Source organism: Myxocyprinus asiaticus, chromosome 22, assembly GCF_019703515.2.
Source record: "Myxocyprinus asiaticus isolate MX2 ecotype Aquarium Trade chromosome 22, UBuf_Myxa_2, whole genome shotgun sequence".
NCBI lineage: Eukaryota > Metazoa > Chordata > Actinopteri > Cypriniformes > Catostomidae > Myxocyprinus > Myxocyprinus asiaticus.
In genome coordinates this window covers 18,503,552-18,529,703 of record NC_059365.1, presented here as the reverse complement: position 1 = coordinate 18,529,703, position 26,152 = coordinate 18,503,552, and the positions used below count along the sequence as shown (strand labels likewise).

Below are 26,152 nucleotides of genomic sequence, written 5' to 3'. Positions count from 1 at the left end.
TCCATGTGGGCCTTGGTCTCAGCGAATTTAAGTCAGGTGAATAGTAAATGCCTTACTTTGTATTTTCACACAGTTCTACTGGATAATGGACCAGTGCGCATGTCACCATTTAAGTGCTTTTGATGGGAGATAAGCCTATATTTATGGTATCAACTCACCACAGATACACAAATGTCAGGTGCGTGATTGTGCGTTCAATGATAACATGCTGACGTCCTCTATAAGAGGAACATGAAAGGGATGCAGAGTGTGTGACAAGAGCTCTTACCTGGCTGCCTCTTTGATAGCATGATGAATAAAGTACCTCTGCACTGACATTGGTCCTTTCACTTCCTCCAGTAATCTGAATATTGCCTCATAATCTACACAAAGAATATGCAAAAGATATGATCTTTATTACTTCCCATAATGTATGCCCTTTTTTCATAGTGCATGTGTACTTGTTTGAACCCACAGAATACAGAAATGAATAGGCTTGAAATATTAATTTGGTATTTTAATTCATCTGTACTGTAATTATAATGAGATACTCACTGCGACCAGGCTTGCGAACCTCTTTAATGACTCGAGTGCGCAGCTCTGCGTTACTCCCTTCCAGGGGAATCATAACAATTGTGCCCTGTGCTGGAGCGTCGCTTTCATTGCCCTCCAGCGCCTCTTCTTGGCCTAGAGGACTCAAGTCCTCACAGTTTTGTGTTTGATCAGAGGGTCTTTCATCCAGACAGTTCTCCAGTCCCATTCTCTCTTCCTCACTGTCTGGTGCCCCATCCTCTTCCTTCTCCTCTTGAGGTGCAGGTCCTCCTTCTACTCCATCTTCTCCTCCAGGCCACTCGTCTCCAGGCTCCTCACCCGGCACTTGTTCTCCATTACTTTCTGTGGCCACAACACTGTTCCCCTCCATTCCTGTGGGGGATAACATATGATGAGATACTTGTGCTTAAATTCACGGTCACTTTTTCAGTGCACTCACTAAACAACAACATGACCTCATGGGCTGATAGAGGCAATAATTTAGGGTACAAGGCTAGGTTCAGAAAAGCATATTAACCCTTTAATGCATACCTCAGGTCTTTAATGACACGGGACCTCATTCCACCCCCTGTACCTCATTCATTTTTTAAGAGTAATGCCCACACCTCTTTACTATTCCTCAACCTTTCTCTTCTGAATAGTGTAACACACACACAAAAGGCAAAATAAAAAAAATAAAAAACTTTTATAACTGCTTAATTACCAAAAGTGTATAGAGTCATTAAAGACCCTAGATATGTAATAGTGTGGGTTTTTTTTTTGTGCTTCCATAAATCATATTTATATGATTATTTCATATATATATAAGTTTAATATCACAGGATATATATATATATATTTTGTCTATTGTTTATTACAAGACAAATGAGTACTATATTCATACAAATGACTACAATATCATGTTGATTTTCTGTCTCACAATGGTGAATTATCAGTATCCTATATGCGTGTACACATACATATTTATACATGCTATTTCTAACTTAAGGTGGTGCTGATGTGTCAGTGATTGACTTGATATACACATTACAATGCTATTTGACGAAGAAGCAATGTGGAAGTAAACTATAACAAGTGTAACACATGAACAGTTTGATTTGGCTGTTGTCATTTTGTTGTACTACTGAAATTATGTAATACTGAACTTATGCAAGTTGAGCATCTATTTAGACTCAAAAAGTGCCTGAGCGTAGTTTATGTGTAAATTATGTGTTATGTGTAGCTCAATATGTGTTTTTGAAAGCCACTTGCATCTCATGAAATTTCAGTGTGAAATAATGAATCTTGTTCTTGATTTGTTGCATTACGTCTTTGATATATTAATATATTGTATTCTATTTTTTACCAATTATCTGGATTTTTTTTTTTTGTTGAAAATTTGACACAATCTGGACATTTTGCAGATCCATTTGTGATAGATATACGTGCTAGGTCTCTAAAGAGCCGAGTATGTAATAATATTTGGTGAAACAACCATGCATTTAAGGGTTAAAAGGATACTTCACCCAAAAATGGAAGTTCTATAATCATTTACTCAATCTCATGTTGTTTCAAACCCATAAGACTGACTTTTTTCCATGGAACACAAAGGGAGATGTTATGCAGTATGTTAGTCTCTGTAATTATTTACTTTTATTAATTGTTTTTCTATACAATGAAAGTGAATGGTGACTGAGGCTGTCGTTCTACTCAACATATTTTGTGTTTCATGGAAAAAAATAATTCATACAGTTTTGGGATCAAAATGAGGGTGAGGTAATGATGACAGAATTATAATTTTCAGGTGAAATATCCCTTTTACATACTACTCATTCAATTTCTGCAGTAAATAGTATGTATATTGTGCACAGAATGCAAATATTCTGTATTCTGTGCAAAATACTGTATCACACAATGCAATTAACTGAAAATTATTTCAGACGTGATTTTTAACATTACTTTCTTGACTCATTATTTGATCAGACTTTTTTACACAAACTTCAGTTAAAAATGGAAAACAGCTATTTTTTTCCAAAATGATAACCGAACAGGTCATGTGACAACAATTTAGCATACTACAGTTTGAAACATTTTTCGTGTAATAATATCTAGTGCTTCAATTTCTAGTTAAAAAAAACAAAAAACTGTATACAGTGTATATTGCGCACCATTCAGTATGTTGCAAGCTGGTATTCCATTTCGAACGTAGCCCAAAACTCAGTAAGGCTTGGTTCAGAGGACTTTACCTTTGTGGAGTGGGATGGGTTTAATGATTCCTTGCTGACCCTGGGTGCCTGTGGGGCCCTTGCCCAGTACATGATTGGTTATTATTGGAGGTGTTTGGGGCCGGCGCAGTAGAGGGGACATGCTCCTCCGCCTCTTCAGAGCAGTGCCCGAGTTCGGATCCCCTGTGTTCCCTCGCTTCTTATTTTGTGGGCCTGTTACAAACTCATCTGCTTCATCTATCATCATTCCCTGTTGTTTAACAAAAATAAAAAATAAAAAATTTGAGGCACTTTCTATCTGTAGAAGTGTTGCCACAGTTAAACTAAGTTATACTGTGACTTCAAATGTGATTTATTTGTGAAAAACACTGCCTTTAATGGATATTTTATTTGCAATATGTGTGACATGCAGGCACCTTCTTGTCCTGTTTGAATGGGTTGCCAAATGTGTGCAGTCGTTTGGGCTGGTCCGGATCGATTTCACGCAGAGGTGATGGCATCATCTTCAGATACTCCTGATAATTTCCCATATGCCCCACTGGAATACTGTGCAAGGAGTCTATGGAATCATGGAGCACATTTCAATATTAAACTAATACCAGCTGTCCATCCATGTAAAATTTTAATGGAATGCCAACAAGAAACTGTGGTAAAAGCGTATAGTGTAGCCTTTGTGAACATTCACCAATAGGGATGGAAATGATAATGAATTTAATCATTCTAGTTCTGATTCCACTTGTGGTTCCTGTAATGGTTCTCTAAGTGATTCTTTTAATAATTTTTAAGAAGAATGGACTTATTATTGCATTCAGTACCTCAGAAGCCTATTGTCAAATTAGGAGATCATTTTAAATTTCAATACAACAGTTATACGTTCTTGAAAAAGAATGAGTAATTATTCTATCTAGCAACTATTTTTTTTTTTTTTTTTTAGAACTGGTTCCATTTTTTTATTTGTATTATTTTTTATACTGGAACTTCTTAATTCCCAACCTTTCTCACCATAGCAAATAGGATCTGTTTGTTTCTGTTTCTTGTAATGTTTACCAAAGAAAAACTAACCTATATGCTATCTGCAATGGTTTGACTGTTTTAGTAGTTATGAAGATTCATTAAATTTGTGTCTTTGGGACAATTACCATCATCCTGGCCTCTGATCAGCTTCTGTGTCGTCCTTAAAAGGTTGGAACGCATTCGGGTCACTTGATCCAGAAGGTTCCGCCTGGGAATATCATAGGCATTCCGATAGGCCTGGGGCTTCAAATCCTTGAAGAAAAGGACAGTTGATTTCAACATCTCCTTATATGCCTTATATTTAACTCAGACGTCTAAAGTCACTCAGACGTCTATAGCTTCTTATACACTCACTGAGCACTTTATTAGGAACACCTGCACAACTACTTATTCATGCAATTATCTAATCAGCTAATCGTGTGGCAGCAGTGCAATGCATAAAAATCATGCAGATACAGGTCAGGAGCTTCAGTTAATGTTTACATCAACCATAAGAATGGGGGAAAATGTGATGTCAGTGATTTTGACCATGGAATGATTGTTGGTGCCAGATGGGCTGGTTTGAGTATTTCTACAACTGCTGATCTTCTGGGATTTTCATGCACAACAGTCTCTATAGTTTACTCAGAATGGTGCCAAAAACAAAAAAAAACCAGTGAGTGGCAGTTCTGCAGACGGAAACACCATGTTGATGAGAGAGGTCCGAATGGCCAGACTTGTTTGAGCTGACAGAAAGGCTACGGTAACTCAGATAACCAATCTGTACAGTTGTAGTGAGCAGAATTGCATCTCAGAATGCACAACATGTCGAACCTTGAGGCATATGGGCTACAACAGCAGAAGACCACATCGGGTTCCACCTCTGTCAGCCAAGAACAGAAATCTGAGGCTGCAGTGGGCACAGGCTCACCAAAACTGTACAGCTGAAGACTGGAAAAATGTAGCCTGAACTGATAAATCTCGATTTCTGCTGAGGCACACAGATGGTAGGGTCAGAATTTGCCGCCAAAAGCATGAATCCATGGCCCAAACTGCCTTGTGTCAATGGTCCAGGCCGGTGGTGGTGGTGTAATGGTGTGGGGAATGTTTTTATGGCACACTTTGGGCCCGTTAATATCAATCAATCATCGCTTGAATGCCACAGCCTATTTGAGTATTGTTGCTGACCATGTGCATCCCTTCATGGCAACCCATTTTCGAATGACTACTTCCAGCATGATAATGTCACAAAGCAAAAGTCGCCTCATACTGGTTTTGTGAACATGATAACGAGTTCACTGTTCTTCAATGGCCTTCCCAGTCACCGGATCTGAATCCAATAGAACACCTTTGGGATGTGGTAGAAAGGGAGATTCGCAGCATGAATGTGCAGCTGACAAATCTGCAGAAATTGCATTTTGCAATCATGTCAACTTGGACCAGAATCTCAAAGGAATATTTTCAACATCTTGTGGAATCCATACCACAAAGAATTGCGGCTGTTTTGAGAGTAAAGGGTGGCCCTACCCAGTATTAGTATAGCGTTCCTAATAAAGTACTCAGTGACTGTGTATATAAAGACGTCCATGTCCTAAGAATTCACCAGAATTAATCGCCACCACCACCACCAACAAGAAAATAATATTTTATTGTTTCACCGAATTTCAGATGATATCTGTTAACTACTCCCTGACCCAACAGCATAAAATGAGACATGAATGATTTCAGATTGAGCCTGTAATGTAATTCAGCCCCACTCAAACAGTCTGTACCTTGTTGAGGAGTGCAATCTGGAAACCAGCAAACTCTTTGAAGTTCATGTCAACGAGTCGGAGGGGCACCTCGCCCATGATGCCCTGCAGCAGCTGCTTGAAATCACAGTGGTGTGCCAGGGACAGGGCACTCAAGTGGTTCTTCACCTTGATGCCCGTCTCTTGAGGAGGCTTCTTTCCAACAGACACAATTAGACGGTCTGACTCAATCTTTGCCTGCCAATGAATGTACAACTTGATTAAAAAAAGCTTCACTTCAAAAATGTACTTCAGTTCACTCAAGCCTTATACAGATTGGATTTTTAAATGACGGATGTCTCATCACATTTAACAGTGACATGAAAGGACAATGTTTTTCCTCATTAAAAAAGTTTTGCATCTAAAGAAATGAACTGCACTTTTAAAAAATATGTTCAAAAATCATGTTCATCCTCATGAGATGAAGAAAACAGTACTATCGGTAGCCTAATAAAAGCTGTTTTGTTTTACATGGACATGACCAGCCGAATACTACTTATTTTATCTTGGCAACCCCGTTATCGGACAAATAAATTATAGAAATAAATAAATTATGGCTGACTTCAAATAGTGCATTTTTACAATGGTATCGGATGCTGCATCCACACCGCTAGGTGTCAGATGACCGCCATATTGGCCACAAAAAAACATAAATAATGACTGAATGCACCTTTATCTGTCAGCTCACCTGCTGGCTGAGTTTTTTCAGGTAGGAAATTACACTGTAGCTCAAGCCACAATCCATGCTGTCAGAGATGAGATTTGGGGCTCCCATCATCCTCAGTGCCTTCTTGAGGGGCTGCAGGCAGACAAAAGAGAGGAAGAGTGGAGAAGCACAGACAAAGGAAGTGAAAATGAGGACACACTCAGAAGGAATCTGCACTCAGGGCACATATCCTTGACCTCATTACTGCGGTTAACAGACTATAAAACAAATACATCTCATAATAGAGGTCAGATCACAAGTGACCCTAAAGTACATCTAAAAGCCCATGAATTTATATGCACAACTGTTCCTTTTTTGTAAGCAGGACACAGTGCTCTATTTGGATGTCTCTTTGTGAAAGTGGGAAAGAGGAGTATCTTACCAAGAGAAAGTAAGGAGGCATGGACTTCAGGTACATTTCAAAGGCCTGTCGCCACTTGAGGTTTGGCTTTAGTTTGTGCACTTTAAAAAAATCATCTGTAAGGAGAAGAGGAGATGGTTAGTGCGCTAGGAAAAACAGATCGTATATGACAGCTCTGAAATGCTTGCATTATGTTATTCTTCAGGAGGCACAAAAGAGGACAGAGAATTTTTGCAAAATATATGCAGAAATTTATAAATTTGAGCTGCAACAATTCATCTATAAAATCGATAATAAAAATAGATGACAACTAATTTCATTATCAGTCATCGAATTATTGAATTTCATTGTCGTGGTTGAGAGGTTTTTTGCAAGGACATAACTTCAAATTTTTGTTATATTCTTATAATAATAGTTCTTATAATTAAACATTTCTATTTTGCAAAATAACTCATCTTAACAGCAAGCGAGTGATTAAATTTCACTTCCATTTTTGTCACATACAGTACATAAAATATTTCGTTTAGCAACACTGTAAACCCTAATGCTCAAAATAATTAATTGTATTGAGTAATGGAAAATTAATTATACAAATTACTTCAAATAAATTAACCTTGATGAGTATTTAGAATATTATATTTCTTTTGACTTCATGAAACTGACGCCTTTTCAGTAACCTGAACTGTTTTACTTTTTTTGAGTTTAATGTACATGTCTCTTAAAATTTACAGGAACCTAAATTGTCCACTTGAACTTAAAGATGTCCAGTATCCTCTCAATCTAAACCACCAATGTTGCAATGGGAGTACAGATGCACAGACTATTGGGCATTTGTATTGAACAGAGATGGTGAAACTACAATAAACGATTTCTCCAAAAAAGCTTTGGTTTGCTATAAAAATGATCGCTATTAGGCATTCCTCGTTCCTTCGTTTTTTTCAAGTTTTACTTAATCTATTTGTTTTTGGACAACATGAATATTTTTAGTTTGGTAAACTGAAAGTGGGCAGAAGATTTCTAATGCACAGCAAGCTTTGCATGCCACTCGTCAGTGAGAGTAAATGTTAAAATAAACTGTTATATAATGTGTCTTTGTGCAAGATGAAGGTAAAAGGGGGAGACTTCTTAGTGTTTAGTGTTTTGTTGTGTTATTTAGAAGAGTATCTGTTATGTTGGGGTTTTGGGGTTTACCATTATGTTGAATAGTGGAGCTTGAGCTTAGGTTGAGGACTGGTACAAGTTAAGAATGTTCTATATTGCTTTACTCATTGAGCAATTTACTAGTTTGTAATGGAGATTAATTTTAATTTGATGTGTCCAATTTAGATGGGTTTACTTAAATCAATTAGGTTCAAGTATTTAAACTGAGATTACATGGTCATTTTAAGTTCAGCCAAATGTAAAGTTAAAGGTGCACTCAGTAATTTTTTCCTCATTTAAATTTCCTTAAGTTTAACTCCTAAAGACATGAATTGTAATTTTGTAATTTTGCAATATATGTAGGAAATCATGACCACTCACATTAAAAAGAAGACTGCAGTCATTTTAAAAGTAACCTTATAAAAGCTGTTTTATTCTATAAGGAGAGGGTCCCCTCATGGGGGCTGCCCTGTTAGAATCACATTACTAGCCGAAAATACTACTTGCTTAATCTCAGTAACCGTCCTGTTATTGGACACTTTCACTCATTGATTAAAGTAGTCATGGCTGACTGTGAATACTAAATTTCTACAGTGGCATCTGAAACTGAAAACTATTGATTTTAAATGATGCTGCATCAAAGCCACTATGTGTTAGTGTAAGTCCAAGATGACACAAAGACAAAACTTACTGAGTGCACCTTTAAGTGCCACCATAATGTAAGCTTACTCAATATTTCAAGTTAAGAGCAATTAACATGCATGTGTAGTACAAAATCAAAATCTGAAAGTTCTACTAAGTTTCTAAACTTCTGCTAACTTATTAGGGTTTACAGTGTAGTATTTCATATATCACACACATGCATGTTAATCAAATGGAGTGCAATAATTTTGTTCAAAACAATATTTTAGTTATTTATATATATTTTTAGCTTCACTTTATATTGGAAACTTCATATGTTTATAAATGTTTATCTTCACATTTTTGCACACAGTGTACAATAATTAATTAATTTTTAATTATTTTTTTTTAAATTAATTTTATTTACTTATCACACATTATACTGCAACTATTAGTTGCACATATACAGTGAAATTCTTTTTTTCACATATCCCAGCTAAGCTGGGGTCAGAGTGCAGGGTCAGCCATGATACAGCACCCCTGGAGCAGATTGGGTCAAGGGCCTTGCTCAAGGGCCCAACAGTGGCATCTTGGCAGTACTGGGGCTTGAACCCCTGACTTTCTGATCAGTAACCCAGATCCTTAACCAATGAGCCACCACTGCCCAATATCATACATAATAGAATTAATAAAAAAAATATTTGTCAGATTAAACAATTCTCAAAATAGGTATTAGTTGCAGCCCTAATATGAATAACTATTTTTATATCATAAGTTTGGGAATGTGCAACTTATGCACAACACATACAAAATAGCCAGGAGGAAACATATACGTACCAAGGAGTGGCAACAGGACAGGGTAGTTGTAAGGCATTACAAAGAGGTTGACACAGGTGAGTGTAGTGCTGGCTTTCAGGTAACCAAACGGGTGGGCGACATCACTGTGTTTACCGCTGCAGTTCACAAACACCTGGGCAATGAGGGAGCCGAGTTAGTGCTTTTAGTCTCTCTTGAGAGCTCACATCTCAGGTGATGCTGTTTCTTAGAGACAAAACTCATTCATCAACAGCTCATTATGTAAGAGGGTTCCTTAGAGACCAGTGTGCTATAAATGACTCTTAATATGTTTATAAATGGATGAGGTCTTTCAAATTTATCTAGCATTTCATATGTTCCCTAGTGAGGAAAACAACCATATTGCATTGTCACCATGGTAAAAGAACAAGTTCATTTTATATATATATATATATATATATATATATATATATATATATATATATATAATATATATCCCATTTGTGCTGGTTCATTTATATAACTAAATGTAATGGCTCTTGAAAGTTAATTTATCATCATTTCAGAGAAATCCAAAATGAGTTATATAAAAAAAAAAAAAAAAAAAAAACACCCGAGTATCCAATTATTCCATCTCTAAAAGTAATCATTCCATGCTAGTGAACCAGTGTGTCACATTTGTCAAGCTTCCAGGTACTTTATCTCTCCTTAAGAACTTTTTGATTACTGAAATAAAAATCACAGTGTCGCGGCAACTCCATGTTCCAACCTTTCATCTGTTTCTAATTGAACTTCAGATAAAGCAGCAAAAAAGGGGGGTTGACATACAAGGAGCACACAAACTGATAAAATGTTTGTCCTGTTGTTCACTTTGGATGAAGTGTCTGCCGAATGAATAAATGTAAAATACTTTGAGCCATATGGATTAACCTAAATTTCTAAAATAGAAAAAAATCAGTCTCCTTAGTTACAATAACAGGTAAACTAATAACAAGATTAATTGTTTAATTATTTGACATTCATAGTCTAGACCGAAAGTGTTCAGAATGGCATACTATAATACTTTTACTATTTATACAGAAGAAATAGTTAGAGTATTATGGTATGTTATTCTGAACTCAACCTACGTGATTGTGAATAATGTGATTATCTAAGCCAATTACATCTCCAACAGCTAAATGGAGTCAGGTGTTCCAATTATAGCAATGATGCTGGAGTTATGGTTTAGGTGTGCACTGCCCCATAAAAAGGCACCCTAATCAAGTGATACATTTAATGGATTTTAGCAGAAGATCTGTACAGATCCATGCAGTTGGAAAAGACTTCAAAAATCTTTCCAAAGGTTTGGGAGTTTGTCAATCAGTGGTTAGACAAGTTGTCAACAAGTGGTGGAAGACTGTTGCTGTTCTCTTTAGGAGCAGGTGTCTTGCAAAGCTAATTCAAAAAATGCAGTGTACAATGCAGATGAAAGTAATGGCAAACCTGTGGAAATCTCTTGAATGTGTTTTCAAGCATTGTCAAACTTGGTTTTCAATCAACTCTCTGCTTGCGTCAAATCATCCTGCTGGATGACATCCAAACACATTTCTTACCAACTGCATGGCATTCAGGACCTGTCTGCTGAAGCACTATTGTTAGAACTGCACTTTCTACCTCATGGCCAGATCCTTCAAGGTGTCTTGGAGGGGAAGGGTGTCCAGGTCACATCAGCCAACCACCTGGGTATCACCAGCTCTACCTGCCACTCCACTATCTTCCTTTCAGACACCTTGGCTTGGATGAAGCAAGCCCCCCTATATGTGGTTATGTCATGTGCGGTGCAGAACCTGAGGGCCCATGTCTCTGGCTATGATGCTTGCATTCAGAACTGTCTCTGGATCAGCACCCTACAACATCGGTTCACTATACGTGGTTGAACGCACATTTGAGCACTTTCACTGAGCACTTTTTCAAATTCATAACTATGTATTTGAGGGCACTTCATCACTTAATAAAATTCTTCTCAACTGCACTGACACTGCGTGCTGCTTTTGTATTCTTGTATTGTGGCACTGATAATGATGTTGGCTCCACTATGATTTAGTTCCCTCCATTACAATGTTGATTCAACCAGTGGTGTGAGTTTAGGGCAGGACAAATGTAATACTCTAGAATAGGAGTATTTTTGCCATTCTATTTGGTAACACTGCACACCAAAACCTCATTCCAACCAGTCACTAAATACAGGACTTTACAACCTTGACTGTAAATGTTTAAGCCATTAAACTCAAATTACATTTATATTATTTTCTGTGTTGTATCCTGCCTTACAGTAAATATGACAAATTAAACACCCACTGTTTCTTCCTAGTCCTCATGAAAACATGACATCTTTCACTATGAAACTATGCTGAACCCAGCAAGGAGTCTGAGGGCTGTAAAAGACTGCATGCTAAATACAGACGAAACATAACGCAGACTAAATAGTTGCATGAAAAGGTGTCCCACCTGCCAGCACATGTGAGGAGATTTCCTTTCCAAGATGTACTGAGTGAGTGGTGATGGCTCCAGCTCATATTTGTCAAAAGGCAGTTTGTCGATAACCATAGGCTCACAGTCGACACAGGAAAACCGCACTACAGGATGGGCTGAACGAGGAGGCTAAAGTTAAAAAAAGAAAAGTGATGACTCATTAAACAGAAATCGTGTGCAATACACTCCTCCACAATGGGTTTGCAGAAGATATAATATGACGGTTAGGCCAATTCATCCTGTAATCACAGCACCAAGCAAGAAGCAAAAATGGAGGTTACTTTTCTTTTTTTTAAAGAAAAGGAGGGAGAGTCGAAATAATTTTTTGTGGTAATCATCATTATATGACAAATGCAGTCGATTGAGCTTAACTTGTATTGAACGTGGAATATTCCTTTAACTTGTCTGACCAGCAATAATTACTTCAATAAACAACCTCACCAGAAAGACCATGCTTGATGACCAGCTTCACTAGTTAAATTAGCTGGTTAACAGCATAGCTATGCTGGTGCACCAACTAGAACAGCACCAAACCAGCATAAACTAGTCTGGACCATCAAGAAAATTCAAACAGGTCCTAAGGCTTTTCAGTTTGTACTCCAGTATGTATTTCTGCTAAGAAATCAAAGGTAAATGGAAAAAATAGTGGTCAAGAGCCAGCAAACATTGTAACAGTGCATTTTCTTTGCTCTGAAAAGCCCATTTTGACAATTGTTGCGGCACCTAGTATGTTCCTAAATGCACCTACGCCCATTGTGCTCCTGATTAACAACATTTCAGACATGATACCCGAGATGCCAGGAAGGAAATCACCTCACGTTTAAAAGGCTAGCTGTAAGTGTTTAAATTGTGGTGAGCATGCAGGCAGGGGTTGCAGCAGTATTATTCTGTTGGCAATCGCTCTCACAGTGCCCACAAGCTGAGTTGAGCTGTGGTGCTTTGGCACAGCACCAGCTGCTGTCTATACAGTGTACTGTTCAAGAGAGAATAGACAGTGAGGGGGTGGGAAACCTCAGGAAACTCAGGCCTTTGCTCACATTACCACTCTCTTTTCAGCACTCTTATCTTCATCTGAATTCATTAGCAATATTTGAGCAAGATGAAAGCTAACCTTTAGTTTTCAGAGGTCATCACCTTGGCTAATTAACTGCTTCATCCACTTTATGCTTGGATCAGCCGATAGTAATAGTAATACTCCTATCCAACCTTCCTTTGCAATCCTGTGCCAAGTAATTTTCCATTTTAGTAATGATTAAGTAAAGATTCAGTGTGCAAAAAAATATGCCAAAGTCCTAAAATCAAAGGCCTCCCTTACACATGGCATTTACATGCATTTTTACATAGCCACATTCAATTCTGACCACATTCGACGAACATATATATGTAAATGCGTTTTTGTTATCCAGATACAACTGCATTAATAATTTGTAAGTGCATGTAAGAGACACACTGCAATGCAAGGTGTAAATGCAATACAGCTAAAGAATATCCAGATAAGAAAGCATGTTAATGCCAGCTGTAAAAAAAATGGCTGACCGTCTAAGAATGACAACACTACTTGTGACTACACTAAAGTGGTAATAATGTGCGACAGCCTTTTAAACTGATGTCTGTGACAAAAAGCAACAACAGCCATTGCTTGTGATGACTCTGTCCTCATATATTCTGTTTTAGAGGCTTATTATTTACAAAAGTGACATTTATAGATGGGACGGGTGGGATATGTCCCTACCACTTTTTGCCTTTGTCAATTTTGTCCCCACCTTTTTTTTTTTAAACTTTCGTTAGGTAAGTGTCTAATGCAGAAGAAACATCTCCAATTCTTGAGCAGGAGTTTGTTGTCATAATCCAGCCCTGGATCAACCAGTTTGTTATTTTTTATGTTATGAAGGGTGTTTATTGCAGCTGTTACAGTGGCGTTGAGTGGCAATGGGCGTGACGTCACAACAACCCCACCTCGCCAAAACTGTCCCCACTACTTTTTAAAACAAAGTGACGCCCGTGATTATTTACCAGAGTGGGGGAGTTCTGGTCAGGCCAGAAGGATTCCGGAATCGGCCAGTGACCCACAGGTACGCCCGTCTTGGGGTTGGGTCGGACGTAAATAAGCTTGTGGCAGCTGTGCCAGGGCTGTGGGCTGAAGGACGACAAAGGACGAGCTGGATCCACCAAACCATCTGCAGTGTCAGAGAGTGAATGTTGTGAAAACATTAACTAATTTGCAAAATTCATGTGTACTGTTTACATTCCATATATACTAACATGGAACCTCACTATCATCTCTGACAAAGAAAAAAAGCATTTTACTGGCAAAAGTATTCTTGTACTTACCTTCACCTATCACAGGTGGATCTGGACCGGTCTTCTCAAAGTGTATAACAACTCCACTCAACACCTTTTGGACGAGAGACTCAAGACACTGATTCAGCATCCTTTGTGTCCTCACACAGTAAGAGCGACCTTAGAGAGGGAGTAAGATACAGAAAGATAGTTGAGCTATGACATAAAAGAACAAAACTGCATTATCAACTAAAAAACCCTGTGCTTAAGGAGTGCAAGGGCAAAACAATCCTCCAAAAACACAACCAATCCATTTCACAACATACAGTAGTTGTAACATTTGCTGAAGAAATTGATACAAGCAAATGTTAGGGAGGCAGCAAATTACTTTCCTTCAACACCATAAACAGGTGACTTCACTAAATGACTTGAGGCTTGAACTAAATATTCAGTTTAATTGACTAAATCTAAAGCACTTATAGAGAATCCATTATAAAGTGAACCACAAAAAGAATGTCTGCTGCTTTGATTTGATAGCCTGCATTTCCTTCTACAATTTGTTTTAAAATATACTCAAGAGTGCAAGTTTAACCTCTTCTGACACTTAAGATTGATAAACTGAGCTGTGTATGTACCTCCAGTAACATCACACATCTGAGTGATAGCAGACTCATCAGTGGGCACACTGCCCAGCTGCTCGCTGTCAGGCACAGCTATCCCTGGTAGCCGAAGCACTAGGGCGAAGAGTCGCTGGTCCCAGCGGAACGGCTCCTTTGTCAGCTCACTGCCCGGCAATGGAGAATTCAGCGGCAGAAGTAGCTGAGGGAAGAGAAGTGAGCTGCTATTAGAGCTTATAGGGAGGGCACACTTCCTAAAAAGAGCCTGCAATACTTAAACATCATAAAAGTGAAAAGTTTAGTCTGAAGCTGAGAAACATTTACTGGCAGAGAGAGCATGTGGGTTTAAACTTAAAGGAAGAGTTCACCCAAAAATGAAAATTCTCTCATCAGTTACTCACCCTCACACCATCCCAGATGTGTATAATTTTCTTTCTTCTGCTGAACACAAACAAAGATTTTTAGAAGAATTGGTCCTCACAGTGCAAGTGAATGGGTACCAAAATTTTGAAGCTCCAAAAGCACATAAAGGCAGCATAAAAGTAAGCCATAAGACTCCAGTGGTTAAATCTATATCTTCAGATGCAATGTTATAAGTGTGGGTGAGAAACAGATCAATATTTAAGTCCTTTTTTATGATAAATCTCCACTTTCATCTTCACATTCTTCTTCTTTTGTTTATGGCAATTTGCATACTTCATGCATATCGCCACCTACTGGGCAGGGAGGAGAATTTATAGTAAAAAAAGGACCTAAATATTGATCTGCTTCTAACCCACACTTATCATATCACTTCAGAAGATATACATTTAAACACTGGAGTCTTATGGATTACTTTTATTCCACCTTAATGTGCTTTTGGAGCTTTTTGGAGTTTTGGTCACCAATCATTTGCATTGTGAGGACCAACAGAGCTGAAATATTCTTCTAAAAATCTTCATTTGTATTCAGCAGAAGAAAGAAAGTCATACACATCTGGGGTGGTATGAGGGGGAGGAACTTTTTGGTGAACTATCCCTTTAAAGTGTTTTCCCCTTACCTCCTCAGCTACCCCAGAGCTGTGCGTCAGTTTGTTTCCATCTGTAATCGTAATAATGACCGACGGCTCCAGAAAGAAAGGATTACGACCCTAGAAGAGAGGAACAAACTTCTTGAGAAATCCAGAGTGCAGAGAAAAATTCCTGATATTGGCTGTTCTTACTTATCGAACTACCACAAAATGCTAAAATCTCATAACAAAAGTTTGTTTTAATAAAAACTGTTTCATCACAAATTAACCAGTTAGGATAAAAAAAAACAAGTGAAAAGTTGAACTGAAAAACTGACATGAATTTCTGATTTGAGAATGTTCCAAAAAGCATCATGTGTGCCTTAATAGAAGCAAGAAACTGTAGAAAAAAACGATAAATGTCACAAATTAGCTTTCTTTGATTAGTGACCTAGAAATAGTGCAGCATGTTAAATATTTCTTATTCATCTGACTTAAAAAAAAATAAAAAAAATTTAAATGGTCAAAATAGATTTGTGGACATCACTGCATATTGACAAAATCCAATGTTCTTTTCCATGTGAATTGTAAGTACATCATCACTGTCAACTTAATTTCACTCAGCTGTTTAGGAATTATGACTATATCTTCAGTAACATTTAATTAAACAGATGTTGATTTAACACCTGTAATTGTAGCATATGCAGTGAACTGTGAGCACAAAATGCATTCTCTCTATCCATACTGCAGGGGTCAGCACTCAGTTACTCACCCCAGCTCTCTCACCCTCACACAGTACAAATTTAGCATGTGGATTAAACACACTGCCTGAGGGTTATCCAAAACTCTATAGCTGAGATCAGAATGCCATACTATCATACTTCTCTTTCTATTTCTGCCATACATACAGATATGACAGAAATAGTAGGAGTAGTATAGTATTATGCGATTCAGATCTTGGTCCTTGTCTCCCATTTTAGGTAATGCATGCTCAGATATATATGAAGGACTTTATAAGTGTGACATACTGTATCTGTATTTAAACTGCAACAGTTCTGAATTACAAATAATCTGATACTATGTTTCTCTGTTTAATTTTTCTTAAAAACACATCAATCAAAATAAAGGTGACACCTTTCTTCTGTTATGAAACACTGTTAAATGCAATAAAACTCAAATTGGCTCTGTAATCCATGTATTTTGCTCCATGCATTCCTCCTCCAGAAATCAAAATAAATTAAGGTGACACCTTTCTTCTGTTATGAAATACTGTTAAAAGGAATAAAACTAAAATTGGCTCTGTAATCCATGTATTTTGCTCCATGCATTCCTCCTCCAGAGTTCAGAAGATACCCTGTTACTGCTGATGAAAGCATCTCCACAACAAAGCCTCACTGGTTTTTCCTAAAGCATAGGCAGCATCAGGTTTGAGCTTCGGACTACAAAATATTTTCCCATATGTTAGCTGGGTCACTCTCATGCTATCTGGCAAATTTTCGTTGTGTTGTGAGATGGCTATTTTTGAGTAATTACTTCCTTCCAGCCACGTTCCAATAAAGCAACATGCTATGCAAATCTTTTGATATATTGTCAGAGTTCAGACACTTATGTTGATGTCACAATTCGTTGTCATGTTGTGCTGGGATTCGGCCACTTCGGTTTTGGTTGCCTGTTTATATGTGGTCGAACCCTCACACAAATGTCCCGTCTCGTTTGTCGTTTGGCATGGGCACGTGTTGCCGTTGTCTCTGGTGATATGCGCTCATGTCATTCGGGTGTTTGTGTCTGTGAAAGCACGTGGCTTTGTTTAGTTTCCGTATTGTCACGTGTCTATCAATTTTTGATTGCAGTGGACGAGCTGGATTATGATGAGACTGATTTTAAGGAGGTTTTTAACATCGGCCTCGATCAGTCTCTCAGTTGGGGGGAGATGGAAAAGGTGGGGCATTTGGGCTTTTGGGACTTTGTGGATTACCTTGACCTCCCATACCAGGAGGAAATTCCCCAGGTAGGCATTACCATCTCCCCACCCACAACAAGCCCAATCCCCAGTCCTACTATGACCCATAAACGGAGGAGGATGAAGAACAGGTTAGCTGTAGCCTCCCGCCCATTCCAGCTGCCGACCGCCAGGAGGTGGCGGCCATTCTCGCTGTGGTTTCTCAGTCGCTGCCAGTGTTCCCAGCCATGGAGGCCATTCCCCTGCCACCGCCAGCCTTCACGGCCACGGAGGCCATTCCCCTGCCACAGCTAGCATTCATGGCCACGGAGGCCGTTCCTCAATCACTGCCAGCATTTCTGGCCACAGAGGCCGCACCCCAGTCGCTGCCAGCGTTCCTGACCACAGCGGTTGCCGCACAGCCTGTCCAGTTCCCCGTGGTCATCGAGTCTGTCCAGTTCCCTTTGGTCATTGAGTCTGTCCAGTTCCCTGAGGCTGTCGACGAGCCTGTCCATTTCCCTGAGGCTGTCGATGAGCCTGTCCAGTTCCCTGAGGCTGTCGTTGAATCTGTTCAGTTCCCCACTGTTGTTGACAAGCCCATCCAGTTCCCTGTGGCTGCTTCTGAACTATTCCCAGCAATCATTAGCCTGCCTGCCCCTGCTTATTTGGTCTGTCCGGTCATCCCTTGGTTGGTTCCACCGGCTCCGCCCTGGTCTGTCCTGCCGGCTCCGTGCTGGTTCCCTGCCCACATTTGCATGTTTTCTGTCTGTTCTGTTCTGTGTTTGTGCTTGTTCTGTTGGTCTTGTGTCATGTTTGGTGTTTCCCTTGGGACACCAAAAGGCATCCCTTATAGGTAATGTCAGAGTTCAGACACTTATGTTGATTGTGTTTTGTTGTCTTTGTGGCTGAGCAATGACATCCTTGTTTTGTGTCTTGTCTAGTCTATGCGAGAATGCATGGCTTGCCCTTTTGGCGTTGCCATGCATTTTCTTGTCTTGTTGGTTATTGGCATGAGTGCATTGCTCTTATGTCTTCTTGCGGCATGCACTCATGTAAATTGTTTTGTGTTTGTCACTCGCGACCTCGGGCATGCTTCACCTTGCGCTGCGTGTCCGGGTCCCGATTCGTTGTCATGTTGTGCTGGGGTTCGACCGGTTCGGTCTTGGTTGCCTGTATATATGTGGCCGAACCCTCTCACAAATGTCTCATCTAGTCTGTCATTTGGCATGGCCGCGTGTTGCCATTGTCTCTGGCAATATGCACTTGTGTCATTCGGGTGTTTGTGTCTGTGAGAGCGCATGGCTTTGTTTAGTTTCCGTATTGCCACATGTCTCTCAGTCTTGCCTCACACCCCGCCTACTTTTAGTTCATTAGTTACACCTGCCCTTCCTTGTTAACCTGTTTGATTTCTCCCCTTTATTAGATCCTCTTGTATGCTGTCCTGTGCTGGATTGTTTCGTTCACTCTTGTTGTTGTGTGTTCTCTGTCTGCATTCACTGTTGGTTCAAGATCTTGTTTTAATTCTAGTTTGGTTTACTTTTTTTCTGTTTTCTCCATCGAGAGATTTTTGGTTTTGTATGTTTTCTATTTTATTTAATAAAAGCTCATTTGTTGCCTATCTGCGCTTGGGTCCTTCCTTCAACAGTACATTTTCTGACATATACACTCTGAATGAAATGTCAGTGATCATTTGTTATTTGGAACTTATTCAAGCAAATGTACGACTTCGTTTAATTGTCGAATTTTGTGTCAAATGTCATATGTGAAGAAAAAAAACACCCGTAAATACTTTGTTCTCTTTTGGATACAGATTATTTGGACCCTCTGGACACTGAGGGGAGATTTCGTTATTACCTGCCCATAGTTGTCAATGCCAGACACTAGTCTGTTGAGATTGAGCAGGTCGAATGCTGCCCGGAGAGCATGACCCAGTGTAGTCATTCCAGATGCTTGCAGGTTCTTCAGCTCACTCATGAATGTGGCATGATTCTCTTTCCAACCCGCCTACAATATACACACAAACAGATAAAGTGAAAAATAGTTATACGTAACAATGGGGACATTAAACACTCAGACAGTGAGATCATGTATTAGGTGAAGCCATACACATAATGTATATACACTGATGAGCCAAAATATTATGACCACTCACAGGTGAAGCGAATAACGTTGATTATTTCCTAACAAGGTCACATGTCAAGGTCTGGGTAGATTAGATGGTAAGCAAACAATCAGTTCTCATAGTCAACGTGTTGAATGAAGGGGAAATGGGCAGGAGTAAAGACCTGAGCGACTTTGACAAGGGCCAAATTGTTATGGCCAGACGACTAGGTAAGAGCATCTCTTAAACGGGAAGGCTTGTGGGGTTCTTCCGGTCAGCAGTGGTGAGTACCTACCGACATTGGTCCGAGGAGGGACAAACCACAAACCGGCGACAGGGTGTTGTGCGCCCAAGGCTGATTGATGCACAAAGGCTATCCCATCTGGTCCGAACTGACTGGGGCTACTGTGGCACAAGTCACATAAAATTGTAATGATGGTTACAAGAGGAATGTGTCACAACACACAGTGCATCGCACCCTGCTGTGCATGGGGCTCCGTAGCCGCAGACTGGTCAGAGTGCCTGTGATGACCCTGTCCACCACCTAAAGTACCTACAATGGGCACGCGAACATCGGAACTGGACCTTGGAGCAGTAGATGAAGGTCGCCTGGTCCGATAAGTCCCGTTTTTATCACGTGGACAGCCGTGTACCTATGTGTGCCGTTTATCTGGGGAAGTGATGGCACCAGTATGCACTGCGGGAAGACGACAAGCCGATGGAGGGAGTGTGATGTACTGGGCAATGTTCTGCTGGGAAACCCTGGGTCTGGCCATTCATGTGGATATCAATTTAACTTGTGCCACCTACCTAAACATCATTGCAGACCAGGTACACCCCTTCATGGCAATGGTATTCCCTGATGGCAGTGGCCTCTTTCAGCAGGATAATGCAGCCTGCCACACAGCACACATTGTTCGGGAATGATTTGAGGAACATGATGAAGAGTTCAAGGTGTTGCCCTGCCCTCAAAATTCCCCAGATCTGAATCCAATTGACCACCTGTGGGATGTGCTGGACCAACAAGTCTGATCCATGGCGGCTCCACCTCGAAACTTATGACTAGAAGGATCTGCTGCTAATGTCTTGGTGCCAGATACAACAAGACACCTTCAGGGGTCTTGTAGAGTCCATGCCTCAGCGGATCGGCACTGTTTTGGCGGCACGCGGAGGATCAACAGCATATTAGGCCAATGTTTTGGCTTATCAGTGTATATAATAGCTTCAAAAAGGATTTGGACACTTAAGTCACACCTAAAAATGTATAACCAAATGGCATGCATCCACTAAAAATCACCTTGGAACCAGTGGATTAAACATAATTGCAAAAAGTAAAGTTAGTTCTGAGAAAAGCATCTAGCATCAATTGTTTACCCTTGGTTTGAAAATGTGTTAATCTAATTCAAGAAATTCATACATTTTTAAGTGTAATTAAGTGTCTGCCAATCACCTGTGGCTTTTCTTTCTCTTTTGTCTACCAATATCAAGTGCCTTACTATTACAGCATTATGTGTACTCTTCAGACAATCAGCAGGCTTACCAAGTGTAAGAACAACTACCTAATCTTTAAGTAAGAAAAAGAAAGTGAATGTGAGAGAGAGAGGAAGAGAGAGAGAGAGCAAAGTATAGGGTGGAAATACAGTCGGACAAGATGCAAAGGCATCCAAGCTTTGCAGTGCATCTGAATGAGCAAGTATGTTTGTGTCTGCTTGCGTTTGCTTATGTGCATATGTGTGCGTAGGCAGCCTTGTAAGGAAATGCAAACATCTGCTACATAAGGCTTCACTTGTTTTACTATCTTTAAAAGACATTATGTGGTGGCTGTGTGCCTGTCCCTGACCCACATTGCCCCTCCCAGTGATTACTGTACTGCTTACTCAAAGCAAATAAAACAATATAATGAGTTCCAATGCTGAGGAAAAGAACAGAGGTTAATAGTTCACTAAATCTGCTTTCAAAAATGATTCCAGCTGCACATAAAATTACTCAAAGTGAATAAATCAACACATTATATAAACATGCATACATTGTAAATCCCCACAAGGCATGAGAGAAGAGGACTTAACAGGTCACATCCCGACGTGGTTCAGCTTCAGAAACTAAGAATTCTATCTTCTATTGAAGAACAAAGCAGGCAGGGATTTGTCAGGAGGGGTTTGAAAGTGTACGTCTCTATCCATGTATGGAACAAAAAAAGGAAACCCGCCAAGCAGTAGCTCTTCTAACTGGAACTCAATAATTCAAGCAACAGAGTAATTCTATTTTTTCTTCCCCATCCTTCTTTCTTTCCCTCAGCATTAACAATTTATTGGCTCTGAAGAAGTGTGACTGCAATCAGACTCTCCTTTAATCACACGCTTGCCCAGCGAGGCAGAAGAAGATGGTAGAGAATTAGGAATGTGAACATAGACTGAAAAGCCTGGAAAAAAGTACCTTAATTGTAGCTTTAGCAGAGGAAATGTTAACTCAAACCCTTCTTTAAAGAAAGACAATCAAAAGGTGATCCAACAGAGAAAAGAACAAACTTTCAAATCCACATATGGGTGAATCTAATATATAATTTCTTATTTCTTGTTTTGATTTTTAGAGCGAAATATAACCCAAACATGTTCTTGGCAATTTCATGAGATTCACCCATATAAATCAGAACAATCCCCCTTAAAGCAGGATGTAGAAAGGACTAGTGGTCGACCGATACAGGGTTTTTAATGGCCGATGCCGATATCCAGAGAGCAGGGTGGAGGATATCTCACACAATTTAATATAGTACTTTACATATACATAAAATTGCTAAAAAAATATATACACTGCCTGGCCAAAAAAAAAAAAGACGCTGTTTGGATTTAAATAAGTAGATAAGCAGATAAGAGCCTATGATTGGATCATTATTGCAGTGATTAATATGTTTCAGCTGGCAACAGTTCATTTAACCCTAACTGATGCAGTGTGTAGCTTCTCATTTCTTAAACAACCATGTCGGAAGACGTATCCCGTGGTTGTGGAAAATATGTTAATATGTTTCAAAAGGGGCAAATTATTGGCCTGCATCAAGCAAAGACAACAACTAAGGAGATTGCTGAAATCACTGGAATTGGGTTAAGAACTGTCCAGCGCATTATTAAAACCTGGAAGGATATTGGTGAACTGTCAGCTTCACGGAAGAAATGTGGTCGGAAAAAAATCTTGAATGATCGTGATCGGATATCACTAAAACACTTGAAGTCACATTGTATAAAATCAGCAGTAGAACTCACAGCTATGATTAATAGTGAAAGTAAGAGCATTTCCACACGCACAATGCAACGAGAACTTGCAGGTTTGGGACTAAACAGCTGTGTACTGTGCAGCCACAAGAAAGTTGGAAAATTTTTGTCTAGGGAGCATAAAGATTGGACTGTGGAGCAATGGAAAAAGGTCATGTGGTCTGATGAGTCCAGATTTACCCTATACCAAAGTGATGAGCACCTCAGGGTAAGAATGGAAACGCATGAAGTGATGCAACCGTCATGCATAGTGCCCACTGTACAAGCCTCTGGAGGCAGTGTTGTGATCTGGGGTTGGTTCAATTGGTCATGTCTAGTCTCAGCAATGTTATGTGGCAATAAAATGAATTCAGCTGACTACCTGAATGTACTGAATGACCAGGTTATCCCATTAATGGCTTTTCTCTTCCCTGACGGCATGGGCATATTCCGGGATGACAATACCAAGATTCATCGGGCTCAAATTGTGAAAGAGTGGTTCAGGGATCATGAGGAATCATTTTCAAACATGAATTGGCCACCACAGAGTCCTGACCTTACCCCCACTGAAAGTCTTTGGGATGTGCTGGAGAAGACTTTACGGAGTGGTTCGACTCTCCCGTCATCAATACAAGATCTCGGCCAAAAATGAATGCAAATCTGAACGGAAATAAATGTTGTGACGTTGCATAAGGTTGTCGAAACAATGCCACGACGAATGCATGCCGTAATCAAAGCTAAAGGCGGTCCAACTAAATATTAAAGTATGTGACTTTTTTGGGCCAGACAGTGTATAACACTATTTACTCAAAATTTCACACAAAACTTTCACTTTGTAACAAAAATAAAATAAAAAATTGTGAGTTTTAAATGGTAGATAGCAGTTTCTCCTGGTTTCTGTTTAGTCATCCAATTTTAGTAATTTCCTTGCACACAAAGAAATTAATATATTAGGAAGGAGGAAATACCAACAGTGCACACAGTAGTCCAGCAACCCTGGGTGGCATGTATGCATTAACAATAGCATTTTTATAACAAAAGTCAGAATCAAACCAATTGTACATACAGTGCACTGTGAATATGACATTTACTTATAGTGCTCTTGAAGCACTTTTATTTGAAGTTGCTCTCACATGCTAATGTGGATCCAGCGAGAGCAGCAGTCTACTGACTGCTTCTAGTTTACACGGCCAGAATCACCTGCTTGGACTGAACATCATACAACATCTGTAAATCAAAGGAACAGAGTTTTGATCCAGACTAATTTCAGCTTGGATATGCAGGACAGTTTAAATGAAACGTTGTTGCATGCTGGTCTATTATTAAAGTAACATGATGGCAAGTAACAACAAACTGTGTTTGGTCGTTTACATGACTCAGACGGCTCCTTTACATGCAAGCAGGCGAATCTCTGCACTTGAGAAACTAATCAGTCAAATAGAAGAATAGTTAAAAAAAAATCTGAATATCTGCAATATATCAGTTGACCACTAGAGAGGACCCTTCATTTCATTATCTTTTTATTTACTTAACCCTATTTTTTTTTTTTTTTTTTTTTTTTTTCAGTATTGTCTATTTTAATACTTTAAGAACTATTTGGCAATTTTTTTAATGCTGACAATCGTGCCAATAAAGCTTTGCTGACTCTGAATGACCCTACTTGACAATGTTAGATGAACAGAAAGCTATTGTTTATTTACTGAGAGCATATTATGTTTTCTTTTTCCCTTTCATTTCAGAAATAGCGATTCCATAAAACATTTGTCTGTCCTCTCCAAACACTGGACAGGTGGTGAGAACAAATGAGCAGCTCCACATAAACTGACAGATAAGGACTTGTTTCCTGAGGAAACCAGCGCTCATATAAATACAGCTCTTGTGATTAGGGAGGAGGAATCATCACAAAAGAAAGGGCATGTGATGACCCAGAGTGGATTCACACGGATAACCCACATAGGTTAAGCACTCCTGGGAGTGACTGCCCTTATCGCTGGAGTATTATTCCAGGATCAGATTGCCTTGTCCCAGGTTTTAATCTCTACTACTGCCTTAAGGTTGAGCCGATCATAGATAACTATTGTACTTGGTTATACACAACTGCCCAGTTTTGCAGAAGAGACATGTTTGCAGTCTGAAGGGTGGTGCTTGACATATGTAATGATAAAGACCAGGCAGGGACAAAAGCTGTCACTCTAATGGAATGAGAGCTGGTTAACCAGCCAAAGCATTGATCACAAGGAGGACTCCGCTCGTCTTGGCGAATGGAGTGAATGTTCTGTGTCCTGACCATGCAACTGGGCTTTTCCTGGTGATATACATTCTATGCCAACTACTTTTAGTGACAAAAAAAGGGAGTGCATACCTTGGAACACAAAAGGAGATGTTAGGTAGAATGACATTCTCGGTCACCATTCACTTTCATTGTATGGAAAAAATGATGCATTATAAGTGAATGGTGACTGAGACTGTCAGTCCCTAAACATTCTCCTCTTGTGTTCACAGAAAGGCATACATTATATGTTAAGTTTTATGTTCTCTGCATGTGAATGTGGTTTAAGGAGGAGTAACATTTGTGTTTCTGAAGAACTGTTTATTCTGACTATCTGCCATGAAGAAAAAAACACAAACCACTCCCCCAAGATTCAGAGTGAGATAAGGCATGAAGGCAGGCTACAGGATAACATGCCAGTATGAAAAGGCCACTTTGCTCACAGAATAGATATGTTGGGTCTATGCCAAAACATTTAATGTATGTAATTTGTAATGTATTTAAATATACAGTAGCCTTGAAAAGTATTTGGACACTTAATTTGGCCACACCTAAAAAGTAAGAATTTCAATGCCATGAGCATCTGCAAACAAATGATGCTATATCTTCTCCAAGAATGAACCAACTGGGTCCAAGATCATTTTAGTGGACGTATTAAATCACTTACCCTTGAGTTCACACAGGTGACCCAGCAGAGTTACAATAAGTTTAGTTCATCACATATCGTTTAAAGGAATTTTCAGGGTTCAATACAAGTTAATCTGAATCGCCAGCATTTGTGGCATAATGTTGATTACCTCAAAAAATAATTTTGACTAGTCCCTCCATTTCTTAAAAAATAAAAAATAGATCAAGGTTACAGTGAGGCACTTACAATGGAAGTGAATGGGGCCAATTTTTGGAGGGTTTAAAGGTAGCTTAAAAGGTAGGTGAAGCTTAAAATTTTATAAAAGCACTTACATTAATTCTTCTGTTAAAACTCGTGTATTATTTGAGCTGTAAAGTTGTTTGAATCATCATTTTTACAGTCGTTTTAGGGTTTATTGACATTACGTCGTCAAATT

General features: G+C 39.3%; 1 protein-coding gene across 1 annotated transcript in view; it reads right to left on the bottom strand.

Moving 5' to 3' along the window:
• Positions 1-26,152, bottom strand: part of ints6l (integrator complex subunit 6 like) — a 33,712-nt gene that overhangs the window by 2,724 nt on the left and 4,836 nt on the right. Inside the window, exons 4-18 of the mRNA XM_051649809.1 lie at positions 19,331-19,480; positions 15,589-15,678; positions 14,568-14,751; positions 13,984-14,112; positions 13,666-13,829; positions 11,629-11,781; positions 9,184-9,316; positions 6,607-6,701; positions 6,207-6,317; positions 5,501-5,716; positions 3,875-4,001; positions 3,152-3,294; positions 2,757-2,985; positions 535-903; positions 269-362 (exon numbers count right to left, since the gene is read on the bottom strand). Coding sequence (XP_051505769.1) covers positions 269-362; positions 535-903; positions 2,757-2,985; positions 3,152-3,294; positions 3,875-4,001; positions 5,501-5,716; positions 6,207-6,317; positions 6,607-6,701; positions 9,184-9,316; positions 11,629-11,781; positions 13,666-13,829; positions 13,984-14,112; positions 14,568-14,751; positions 15,589-15,678; positions 19,331-19,480 — 2,387 coding nt within the window. The remainder of the gene's footprint in view (positions 1-268; positions 363-534; positions 904-2,756; positions 2,986-3,151; positions 3,295-3,874; positions 4,002-5,500; positions 5,717-6,206; positions 6,318-6,606; positions 6,702-9,183; positions 9,317-11,628; positions 11,782-13,665; positions 13,830-13,983; positions 14,113-14,567; positions 14,752-15,588; positions 15,679-19,330; positions 19,481-26,152) is intronic.